Source organism: Phalacrocorax carbo, chromosome Z, assembly GCF_963921805.1.
Source record: "Phalacrocorax carbo chromosome Z, bPhaCar2.1, whole genome shotgun sequence".
Classification (NCBI taxonomy): domain Eukaryota; kingdom Metazoa; phylum Chordata; class Aves; order Suliformes; family Phalacrocoracidae; genus Phalacrocorax; species Phalacrocorax carbo.
Window position 1 is genome coordinate 75,555,960 of NC_087548.1, and position 12,273 is coordinate 75,568,232.

At 46.1% G+C, this 12,273-nt stretch overlaps 1 protein-coding gene across 5 annotated transcripts; it reads right to left on the bottom strand.

Moving 5' to 3' along the window:
- Positions 1 to 2,268: 2,268 nt before the first annotated feature.
- PGAP4 (post-GPI attachment to proteins GalNAc transferase 4) lies at positions 2,269 to 12,273 on the bottom strand. Of its 5 annotated transcripts, none has more exons than XM_064438037.1 (3): positions 12,047 to 12,273; positions 5,881 to 5,941; positions 2,269 to 3,764 (listed from the first exon to the last, which is right to left on the bottom strand). In XM_064438037.1, the coding sequence occupies exon 3, from the start codon at positions 3,635 to 3,637 to the stop codon at positions 2,450 to 2,452; it is 1,188 nt and encodes a 395-aa protein (XP_064294107.1). In that variant the 5' UTR covers positions 3,638 to 3,764; positions 5,881 to 5,941; positions 12,047 to 12,273; the 3' UTR covers positions 2,269 to 2,449. The 5 variants fall into 5 exon arrangements, with proteins under 5 accessions (XP_064294107.1, XP_064294104.1, XP_064294103.1 ...); XM_064438034.1 differs by having other exon boundaries at positions 5,871 to 5,941; XM_064438033.1 differs by lacking the exon at positions 5,881 to 5,941.

The window sequence follows — 12,273 nt, forward strand, 5'->3', positions numbered from 1 at the left end:
ATGAGTATGAACAGACCCTCATGAGAAGGACAGGGCATTGTCCTGGATTTGTATATCTCAAAGACAGAAAAAGAGTGAGGAAAAACCACACTGCAATGAAACACTCACAACCGAAGAAACAAGTTGTATTTTAGCCTGGAGAAGACTGAGGGGGGATTTCATCAATACCTATAAATATCTAAAGGGTGGGTGTCAGGACGGTGGGACTGGGCTCTTTTCAATAGTGCCCAACGACAGGCCAAGGGGCAATGGGCACAGGTTGGAACATGGGAAGTTCCATCACAATATGAGAAAAAACCCCTTCCCTGTGCGGGTGCCAGAGCAGTGGCACAGGCTGCCCAGGGAGGGTGTGGAGTCTCCTTCCCTGGAGACATTCAGACCCCACCTGGATGCGGTCCTGTGCCCCCTGCTCTGGGTGTGCCTGCTCAAGCAGGGGGGTTGGACATGATGATCTCCAGAGGTCCCTTCCAACCCCTACCAGTCTGTGATCCTGTCATTCTGTATTTCCTCACAGATGCAGGCACTTAGTGGAATAAATATATAATGATACTCAAATCTTAACCACATCATAGTAAATCCTGAGTGCCCACATGCCACTGTGTGACCACTCTGGTATCTTTGAGGTTTTCAGCACCTGGGAATAAATCGTGATTCTGCCTGTGCAATTTTTTCTGTGTCCTCCAACAGAAGAGGTGTTGTGCTGTGCCATTGGAATGACATGGAATCCACAAGCAGTTTTTACTCACACCTGATTTCCAACACTGTTATAGGAGTATCCCAGCTGATTACTAAGTAAGCAAAGCACCACTCTGTGTTGTGAAGCCATTTCTCAGCTAACTTGCATTACGCATTTCTGTTGTGTATTTGATACCCACCCTGTGCTGACAGCTGGAGATGTGTGACTTTCTTTGGTTTCATCTCTCAAGAGTTATGTCCTTCACATCTACAACCAGACTTCTTAAGAGCTTAAGGCATAAATCTCCTGGGAGAGACTGGGGGCAAGAAAATTGAAAGTAGCACTCTTCCTTCTCCAAAAACAAAACCCCAAACAACCCCCACTGACCAAAACCTAACAAAAAAATTGTACTTGGTTGTTTCCAAAGCTAGGAATATGGTTTCAAAAACAGTTCAACCAAACTCCTCATATAAGTGAATTAGATTCAAAGCCCACTAAAGTTAAGGTGGGCTTTTCATTAGACATAAACATTTTGGTGCCAGTTTTGATTCTGTATGAGATCCCTGTCATCTGCATGGTTTTATATTTAACCGTGCCCACAGCTGTGGTACAAAGTACCTGTCCCAAATGCGTAACAACCAGAGCAAATTAAGTTAACAGGTCAGTATCAGAGTGGCCCCTTGATGTGTTCTGCTATTGTTGCTTGTTTTAAAGAACTGCTAGCTTTCTTTCGTGTGGCTATTTTGCTTGCTCTGAGCAGCAGCAAATGAACAGCTTAGGCCAAGCTGTGAATTACAGGTCCAAAATGAAATAAGGATCCTGCACAACAGCAGCACCCAGTCTAATCTCTCCTTGCCTTTGTGCTGATAGGAAGTCAAGGTAAATTCATGTTGAATGATTAGGTCCAATCAGCAACTGATAAGGCGTCTTTTAATGACCTGGACTGACTACAACTAGAGATGATACCGACCAACACAGCAGTCATCCTATGTTGCTTATAATGTCTGTAATTTATCAATGAAAACATGCATTTGTGACCTGGATGTGTAGCAACGGCTGTTACTCTGTTTTCCTATTTCCACCTTCAGGATGAGGTTTAATGAAGCAGCGAAGGCTCTGTTTTTAGGAGCCTCTGTTCCAAGAAAAAGGAATGGGAATGGTGAAGGTGCAGATATGATCTGTAGAGCGAAGACAGTAATAAATAGAGGCTTCATAAAATTTGAAGAATCTAGGCCAAAGTTGTGAGAAAGTTCACATAAACCACTGCTGCTTTTGAAAGGTCTCAAAACCACAGCTTTGAAACAGAGAGAGGTGAGAGATCAGACCTTAGTAAGGACGGGAAAATAAGGGGTTTTCCTCCTCACTAGCTTAAATTTGAAACATTCACTTTGTCCAACATTTCTGTTGCCCTAAGGTTGGATTTCTGTAACCAATGTAAAGGAGAGTAGGCAATATAGCTGTTTATATTGGTGTGAGAGCTCTTCCCTATTAAGGGAAAAGATTAAGGACTCTAGACAATCCACTCCCTCAGCTGGACTCCTCCACTCCTCTCCCACATGGCGCATCGTGATTAGTTCCAAGTATATATTAAATAGGCTCTGCATATACATAAGTTTATTTTTTAAGAAACTTGTTCTTTTAAAGAGAGTCATTCTTTGACCACCGAAAGGCACAGGATGCCCAGTGCAAGCAGCACAACATATGAGTTTGCACACTGTCTCTCTGTCCAGTGGCAAGTTCTCTGGGCTTTGTGTCTGGAGAGGTATGAACAGATCACAGCAGTTTTGGGTTGTCATTTAGCCGAAGGCTGGAATACATTCCCACATGCCGGACCAGGTTGGGTTCTACCACATAGGCGTTCTCCCCCTTGGCACGCAGCAGCGAGTAGAGGGCAATATCCTTAGCAAAACCCTGGCGGCAGTGCAGCTCCTTCAGGTAGCCTAAGGCACGTCGGGCAGAGGGAGCAGAGAAGAGCATGGCAGGCGTGCAGCACTCAGTGACCGGCACAATATTATACAGCACAGGGGCCAGCCGGCGCAGCTCCAGCATGTAGTGCCGTCCCACCAGCTCTGACAAAGCCATACTGTACAAACCAAAGAACAAGACAATGGGCCAACTGAGGCCTCGGTGCCCAGTTGCCCAGGAGTACACGCAGTTCAGCACGGGCCCCAGAAACATGCCCAGACCTAGCCACTCAAGGATTCTCATGGGTTCGGGGTTGAAGTAGCGCTGAAGCCTCTCGGGATGGTAGAGCTTGAAGTAGAGTGCGTCTCTGAGGTATGGTTTGGAGAACCGGGCCGACAAGAAGTGCTGCAAGACAACGAATATCTCCTCCTCTGGCACAGCATCATCTTCCACTATGAGGATGTATTCTGGGTTGTACACCAACAGCGACTGCTCAAGGCAGAAGACGTAGTCCTGCTTCTCCTTCTCAAACTGGTTCACTCTGGGGTCAGGGATCTCCCCAGTTTTGTCACGACTGACCACAGGAAAGAAGCTGCTCAGCAACCTTACGTCCTGATGGCTACTAGGGTCTGACTCCACATTACAGAGGAGGATGCGGTGACTCTGGCAATGGGCACCACATTTCTGGAGGAGGCGGTGGAAGTGGGAGGCCACTTGCAAGACATAGTGGAAATCATTCCGCCTCTGCACAGTGATGATGGTGACCAGCAGCAAGGGCTGGAAGGCATCACTGCCAGAGTCCTCAGAGGCATTTGGTATGTGCAGCTTCTCAAAGTAATGGAGGGCAGCCTGGCCCTCCTGCTGGTTCTGCTCCAGGAACTCCTGGCTCATGGGGTTCAGGTGCCAGCACCGCAAATAGAAGTAAGAGTGAAGGAGCCGGTGGCAAATCAAAGGTGCGAGCACACCAAATGTCACCACAGTCAATGTGAGGAGATGGATAAAAGGACTGGACCAACGACACCACCTCCCATACAGCTGCCAGGCTTGGTGTAACATGGCTGCTGCAGAAGGAGGACACCCCTGCTCTGTTCATGCCCTCATTCCTTCACTTCACTTGCATCCTGCCTGGATTGCAAGGTGTCACTGGAACAATGGTTGCCAAACCTGCACAATTTGTCCAAGCCTAGAGAAGAAGAAAAAAGATGGTTAAATTTTGTTAACTGAGAGAGGGAAGACTGTAACTTGACAAAATAGGAAGCTGATGGCTAGTCACTGAATAAACCAAAATAAAAGGCCCTGAGGAGTCCCTTGTGGTGGGGGCATCACAGATTGTCATAGGAGGCTGAGGAAATATGAGCCAAACTTAGTTTCCAGTGAAGTGCCCCCACAGCCTTTTCAGCACGTAGCGGCTGTGATCTAACTTAGCTAGATAGGATGCAGGATGTGGGGAAATCCACTTCTGTTAAAGGCAGAGAACTTAAATACCACTATCTGGTCACAGTGACATAGGGAGACTTGGGTCACAGCCAAGAAACAAAGCCAGCTCTCTTTTATCTTAGCCTAGCACATATTTGAGAGACAAACTTTTACCTCTGTGTAATGACACATGCATCCCTTCTGTTGCTCACAGATTTTGAAATGCATGCTTTTTCACTTTACTCCCCAGAGTGTGGAGCAAGACAACAAAGATACCAATTTACTTCACTAAGGGCATGTGTACACTAAGTGTAATGTGTGTGTATCTCTTGGATGTCTCCTCCTCTCTAGACCCTGTGAAATAGACAGTCACAACAAGATTAACAAGTTGCAGTTGAGCCATTGACTCTTATTTGTTATTTACAGGTTTGTAATTTAAAATTATATGCCTTTAAATTAAAACGGAAACATTCTTTTTTTTTTTTATACATACACACATGTACTTTAAGCAAACATCCACCTTCACAAAAATTAGGTTTTGCTATATTTGGCTTTTCTGTTCTGCTTCTCTGTACTGCCACAAACGCCTAACAGCCTGGCTGTCAGAAGCTTAAACAAAATCAGGGCAATTAGGCTGTTCAGATGGATTATCTTGTGCCAGTCATTCCCCTTTTTAACCTGCTGTTTTGACTCTCCATTTTACTTTCCATTTTCTCTCCCTATGAACTGAGTTATTCATGCCCCACCCAGCTGACTGTGTCCCTTTCAGCAGAGAGTTTCTCCCATTTTTAACCTTCTGCCTTCACCAAGCTCTGATCATCAAATAGCATTCCAAGACCAAAATGTTACTCTTTTTCCTTGTCTCCACTGTTGTCTGAAGCAGCCTAGGCAATGACGGAAAGAAATCAGGGCTGTGGCTTTTCTTCTCTGTCTCAGAAGAATAGATCATGTAGAAGAAATGTCTCAGAGGACACTAAGCAGGATCTAAATCTGGCACTACTTCTAAACTGCCTTCATTACCATAGTCACAGATTTGCTGTATCTACCATCAAGAGAACCACTCCCTATTGCCATGTGGGAATCTGTCAATCTGAAAGGCCTTTTACTTAGATTAATGGAAAATATACAAGATTATTCCTTAATTAAAGGAAAATATACAAGATTATGGAAAATATTAAAAAAATATTTGCTAGAAACCAAGCACTTCATGCTGTGAGCTCTCAAACCATCCTTGGATAAACTATGGCATCAGTGTTGTGCTATCTTATGATTCACAAAAACACAAGACTTCAAAGATCTAGTGTAATTAAAGATAATGAATTTACACACCGATGCATGAGAACCTGCAGTGTCTTCCCATATAGCTCTTTTTTTTCTTTCTAATTACACAGTCCTGTTTCACAGATACTGCATTGTATTGCATCAGTGGACCTTGTAAAGGCCTTAAAGCTGATGGCTACATTTCAGCTGCCAGATCCAAGCCATGATGATTCAGGACATGAAAACCCAAAATCCATCAGATGCAAACACCTGGCATTGTTTAGATTGGATATTAGGAAGAATTTCTTCACTGAGGGAGTGGTCAGGCATTGGAAGAAGCTACCGAGGGAAGTGGTAGAGTTGCCATCCCTGGAGGTATTTAAAAAACATGCAGATGTGGCACTTCAGAGTATGGTTTAGGAGACATGGTAGTGTTGGGCTGACAGTTGGACTTGATCCTATAGGTCTTTTCCAACCATAATGATTCTATGATTCTATGATTTAAAAGCACTTTTTCATCCAAAATCCAGGCCCCTCCTTTTTATCTTCTTCTGCTAACCAGTCACAAACATTGAGGGAACACACAAATGCAGAATCATATTCTACAACTCACACTGACATACTTTTGAGCCTCCTCTTGATGCGAGCAGCATTGTTGGCACTGTTGCTGAACCAGCCTCCAAACTTGAAAGTGAGGACCACAGTGGGAAAAGAAGATGAAAAGCTAGTTGGTAATTTAGTTCTCAAGGAGTAAAGAAACTTATTTCCCACCAGCTAGCTGTGCTGGTGATCTCAGCTACAGAAACTATGAGCCTGCAGTGAGCTGTGTAGCTCTCAGGACGTACACTGAAGCATTAATAATCCCCAACCAAGCAAGAAGCCTCCGCCTTCCTACCATCTACTGAAAAGAGAGAAATGGGTGTCATGTCTTCCCTGCAGCAGCAGGAACCGGGCAGCCAGCTGAGCTGTGGGGGCTGCAGCCTCAAGAGATGAATCAAAGGGAAGCCTGCCTGAGGTCTTGCTCTTCTGTAGCCCGTGTTGTTGAAGGGTCACCTGCACCTCAATAAGGTACTCCCCGGGTTCATGAGGGTGGGCTCCCTCTGAGCCAGCTGCCTGTCTGCTAGCTCTCCACCAGCCCTGCCTGCTGAGAAAGTTGTGCTGGGACTCCACCTACTGGTGTCCCAGCTCCTGGCACACACGGAAGTCTACCGAAGGTCAGGAGGTATCTCCTAGCTTCATACGAGGCAGTAGCTACCTCTGAAAAAGCACTTGGGACTGGAAGCCAGCCACGCAGGTCACAGTGTCATATTCACAAACGTTTCTGACGTGCCCTGGCTTCACCCCATCGAGATCTTAGAGCTGTTATTCTGGTTTTGCAGCTCAGAACACCTCCAGGAAAACAACGACCAAACAGGCACTTTTGCCTCTCTCCAGATCTTCCTCAGCTGCCTGGGCTGTTAGCACTCACGTTGACTGCCATGCTGTTTATCACTTTATCTGCAGAGGAAAAGGCTGTTTTCACTGGGTAGTGGAATAACCACAGAGGCTAAAAATGGTCAGAAGCATATTGAAGTGGATCAAATACTCGAGTTCATGCTGAAAACAAGCTGAAGGATGTAGATAGAGGGGAGACACTGGCCTCCTCCTCACTTTTTGGCGGTAACACTGGGGACCAGGGAGTTCCAAATCTAGATGGAAATTTCTTGCTCCTACAGAGGTGAAGTTTGATCTTATCTTTGGGGCTTAAATGCAGAGTTTCTGGCCAGGCTGTTTTCTAGTTGTTAGGATGGTTCTGACTTTTCAGAAGCTATTCTGTTTTCAGAAGCTGTTGGTACTGTCACTTTCATCTTTTCCCTTTTTAGGGGGAAAAAAACCATGCTTGTCCTTCTTTAAGTGGCATTTCTGACAGAAAAAAAAATGTACTTTGAGGAGAAAGGCAAGAATCAGAATTGGAATTTAAAGTGTTTTCAAAAAACCTCTATGAATCCTGAATAGTAATTACTTTGCAACCGTGTAAATACTTGCACTTTTATATATGTCCTGTGTAGGGCTGAGCCATTGCTTAAACACATTTAGAAGCTGTGGCGATAAAAACGGTATTCAGCTTGTTTCTTTACTTAGATGCTCACGATGAAGATGCCTTCCCATTCCAAATCTATGTTCCCATCTTCATTAGTCCCCTAATTACTTGGCTGAATTATACTGTTACCTCTGCACACACTGAGGAACAGTAGAAAAATGTGTAACATCCTCTTTGGGGTGCAGAATACTGTCTGCTGTGCTAGTGCTTTAAAAGAGAAAGCTGATTTTCTGTCGGCTCCACACTCCTCCCCACAGAGGTACTCCTGCAGGCGGGCATTCCTGGAACAATGCTTCCTACATGTTTCAAAGCTGTGAAATGTTAGGAGGTTCCTGGATAGCTAATGTAAGAGAGGGCATCCCTGTCTTCTAATGTCTGCTCTGTGCCTAACTGCACTTCTTTTCAGTGTCAGTAGGAAAAGCCATTCCTTTCCTAACAAAAACAGCTGGATGAAGTAATGGGGTCAGAAGCCATAGAGTTATCTCTGTGGGAAACAAAGGTAGGGTCTCAGAAAATGTCATGGAGAGGCCAGCTGTTACAGTCCCCACCTCAGCCATAACGGTGGTAGTATTAACTGTGTTCACACAAGTGTAGTTTTGACTTGTGTGTTGATCCTATAGTGGCATCCCAAATTGAAACCTTCATGCAAAAAGCACTTCTGTGTCCCAAACTAATGTTGTGCAGACAAGGTGCAGCCTCAGGACCAAGCTTCTCTACTAATTAACCCTCTCTGGCAGAGACAACAGGTTTGTCTTGGCTGTGATATTGTTAGCGCACCAGCAAACACTCCTGCCTGAATTTGCGGAAACTGATGCAAACTTCACAAAGTCATAAAGAGCCATATACATCTCCTCCTTCTTCATATATGCACACTGACAGCTAACTGTTGTGTACAGATACCCTCAGCTATCCTCAGCTTCCAAAACCTGAGGTCCCTACCATGAGCTGATCCCTATTACAGGACCAGATGGCCAGCTCTTCTCATCTGCAGTTCCTCTAGTTTTCTCACTATTTTTAGTAGGTCAGGTGGCAGATAATATTTCTGCAATGTGTTCAGCATCACCTTGAAAACACCCATGTCCAGCAGAACCCAAGCATTCACAAATCTGACCATTACACTTGGCTGCCAAACTTGGAGTTCAGCTGCTTGGAAAATACAAACCATCCTGGCAAGAGCTGTGCTTCTAAAAACATTCAGCAGAATCTTAACGGTAAGAACTTAGCCGTTGTTCTTTGTTTGTATTTTACTAGTAGGTACCAAATATCTCTTACCTATTCTACTTCAAGTACTGCTTAAAGCAGTTGTCATTATGTTGTTTCTAGACAACGAATGTCAAATAGCCAGGTTGTTTAATTTAACTTCCATCTAAAATGCTCCCTGCTATGGCAAAGACGAGAGCTGCCGGTGATGCACTTGATCTCTCAGTTCTCTTAGAACTTTACTTTTTGTTGCTATGTTCTATGTACTAAAGGCATAACACTGCTACAGTCTAACAGGTTAATGATAGCTTGAAGTGTAAGAGAAGTGGCTAGGGAGGTGGAGAGGGTTGTGCTTTGCAGGACTTACGTGGTGTAAGAGGTAGAAATCAATGGCACAGCCATCTGTTTTGATCTACCATTCCTCAGAGCCTGTCAATGAACAGTGGCTGCAAAGAAGATGGAGACTCCCATTTTAAAAGGAGTCACATGGAAAAGATGAGGGGTAACGGATACAAGTTACTCCTGGGGAGATTCCAATTGGACACAAAAGGAAAATTTTTCACAATGAGAACAATCAGCCATTGGAATAATCTCCCAGGTAAGTGGTGGACTCCCCAGTACTGGACAGTTAAGATTCAGCTGGACAGGGTGTTGGACCATCTTGTTTAGACCGTGCTTTTGCTGAGAAAGGTTGGAGCAGATGATCCTTGAGGTCCCTTCCAACCTGGTATTCTATGATTTTATGATAAACTTTGGCTGTCCAAGGAGGTGGAATTTAGGCACTATTACAAAAGTGAATATGCACAGATACACAGGAAGTAACCCTGTCCAGTTAGGAAACCCTAGAAACTGCAGAATTGCACGTTGAATGTAAATTTACTGATAGGCTGGCCTGCTTTTCTCATTTAACTGTTGTTATCTTTCACGTTATTCATAAATCCCTAGAAACCCAGGGACCACAGCTTGAAAGCTACTAAACTAACAGGGAAGGTACGTGGATGTGGCAGCTGGAAGATACTTTCCCCACTTCTCTTGAACTAAGAAGGTAAAACTATGCCCCTAGTGAAACAGGCTATGAACTGAATGTATATTAGTTATTTTCCCAACTTCTGTCTTGCTTCTCATGTATATTAATCTTCCTCCGCCACATAAATCTGAAGGGAGCCCATTCTCAATACATGCTGACTTTGACCTGGCTGCCTCCCTGCTATGCAATGCCATGGGAAAGCGAAGTTCTTCCATGATGCTATCAAGCAGCAAGGTCAATATTCAGATCAAGTGGGAGTGGAAAGCAGCCTGGAGAAGAGTGTTCCGCAAGATAATAGCTTAACACAGAGACTTAAGGCAAGGAGTTTTGTGAAGAACTGCCTTTTGGAACATGACACCAAAGGTTTACGTGGCTTTAAAATTAATTATGCAATCTGTATCTGTCTGAATTTACATTTTCTTTTGTGCCAGAGGTAAAAAAACAATGGATACGGTGTTAGAAAATTTAATAACGATCTGTATAAAAACTGCTGCATATTTTCACAGAGATCTGCCTGGACCCCTCAAAAATTTTAAAGGTGGCTTTTGGTTTAAGCTCACTTACGCTTTAGTATAAAATTTACAACCCTATTTGTTAAAATAATAAAAAAAATTATATTAGCCAAAGCTGCTGCTAAAAATAGCACCAGCTATTACCTTTTGCTGTCTGCTTTTGGAATCTCAGAGCTAAATGTGCACTGACTCAGCAGAGGTGCTATAGATAATTGGTATTTTACCTTGTGGCACAATCTTTTGCTAAAATAAGACCAAGGCCCCTGCATACAAGAAACTGTGCACAAATATAGCAAGAGGCAATTTCTACCTTAGAGGATCTTCAGCTTAAGAATATAAAAGATAGGAGGGAGTCTGTTTTTCCCAGATATATAACAAATCAGCCTGGCTTTGTTGTCATGAACAACTAGCATTTTATAGTTTAACCGTACTGGTGAAACACACAGGTAAATTATATGGAATAGCTGTTGAAAACAGCTACTAAATATGGTATGCTGAAGTAATTGCAACTCTTTGCAAATTAACGCACTGAACAGACAAGGATGAAGAATTCTTGGTCTTGGAGAAGTCTGTCCAGAGGAGCTATTCCAGAGCAGCAGCAATAGCTCCCTCTGCCATAGCACCTCTATTCAATTTCTATATGCAGTTGTGCCCTCAGGGCTTTCTATGAAACCAGCCATTACACTGAAAGAGCAACATGCAGATTAAATTAGCTCCCTGAATATCTGTGATTTGGGTAGGTGTGATAGGTGCACCTGCTCTGACTGTTGAGATGCACCTGGGAGTGCCGGTGGACAGCAGGCTGACCCTGAGGCAGCAATGTGTCCTTGTGGCCAACAAGGCCAACAGTGTCCTGCTGTGCATTAAAAGGAGTGTGGCCAGCAGGTCGAGAGAGGTTATCCTCCCCCTCTACTCTGCCCTGGTGAGACCACATTTGGAGTACTGCACCCACATCTGGGCTCCCCAGTTTAAGAAGGATGTGGAACTGCTCAAGCAAGTCCAGCGGAGAGCTGCCAAGATGATCAGGGGGCTGGAGCGTCTCCTCTATGAGGAAAGACTGAGAGACTTGAGTTTGTTCACCCTGCAGAAGAGAAGACTGAGGGGGGATTTCTTCAATACCTATAAACAGCTAAAGGGTGGGTGTCAGGACGATGGGACTGGGCTACTTTCAGTGGTGCCCAATGACAGGACAAGGGTCAATGGGCACAGGTTGGAACACAGGAACTTCCATCTGAACACAAGAAGAAACCCCTTCCCTGTGCGGGTGCCAGAGCAGTGGCACAGGCTGCCCAGGGAGGGTGTGGAGTCCCTTCCCTGGAGACATTCAAACCCCACCTGGACACGTCCCTGTGCCCCCTTGCTTTTGACCAGCTACCTCTTCACTTTTGACCAGAGAAATTCTGGCCATGCTTTTACCTCAGCTGAGGGCTCCTTTGGGTGGCACCAAGCACAGGGCAGAAGCTGGCTGGGTTTTTTTTTATTTTCCTTGTCTCCTTAGAAGACTTTCATCCAGCTTACCTGACAGAAAGGCTGTTTCTTTAGGCCCAGCCAGGCTCTGGCCACTCTGTCTCCTGCCTGTCACCATGTACAGCCACATCCTCAGACCAAGCACAAAACAATGACGGGCTCCCTAGAGGCTTTCCACTCGCCCTCCTCGCTCGGGTGCCTCAGGTGCGGGAACTAAGCCCCGCAGGTCCCCGGGGAAGCACGCCCTTCTCCACTGCTCCTGGGCCAGCAACTTCGTGCTTCCCCCCTCGCCCGGAGGGCTCGGGCCCTGGACCCCCGGGGCTCGGTGCAGCCCGCAGGACGGAAACGCCCCGCGCCGCCGGCGGCGGAGGAAGAGGAGAGCCTTCCCCGGGTGGTCCCCGAACCCGCGGGGGGCGAAGGCGCCCCCCACCCCCACCCCCAGTCTCCGCAGGAAGGGCGAGCACCGACCCCCGGGACTGCCCGAGTCGCTCCGACAGATTTACCCGTTCATGCCGGGCACAGCCGTCCTGCCGCCCTGGGCGGGCCGGGGTCCCCCGCCGCCGGCGGTGCCCTCCTCCCCGTCGCCGGCACCGCCGACCCCCCGCTCCCGCCGGCGGTCCCGGGGCGGGGCGCGGCGGGGGCTCTCGCAGCTCCGCCTTCTGGCTCGGCTTGCCGCTCCGCTTGTTGCTCACTTCTCACCCGCAAATTTTTCTCCTCCCTCCCGGGCGGT

Excerpts from the sequence above, each read along its gene's own strand:
- PGAP4 (XM_064438033.1), bottom strand. The coding sequence starts at position 3,637 with ATGTTACACCAAGCCTGGCAGCTGTATGGGAGGTGGTGTCGTTGGTCC.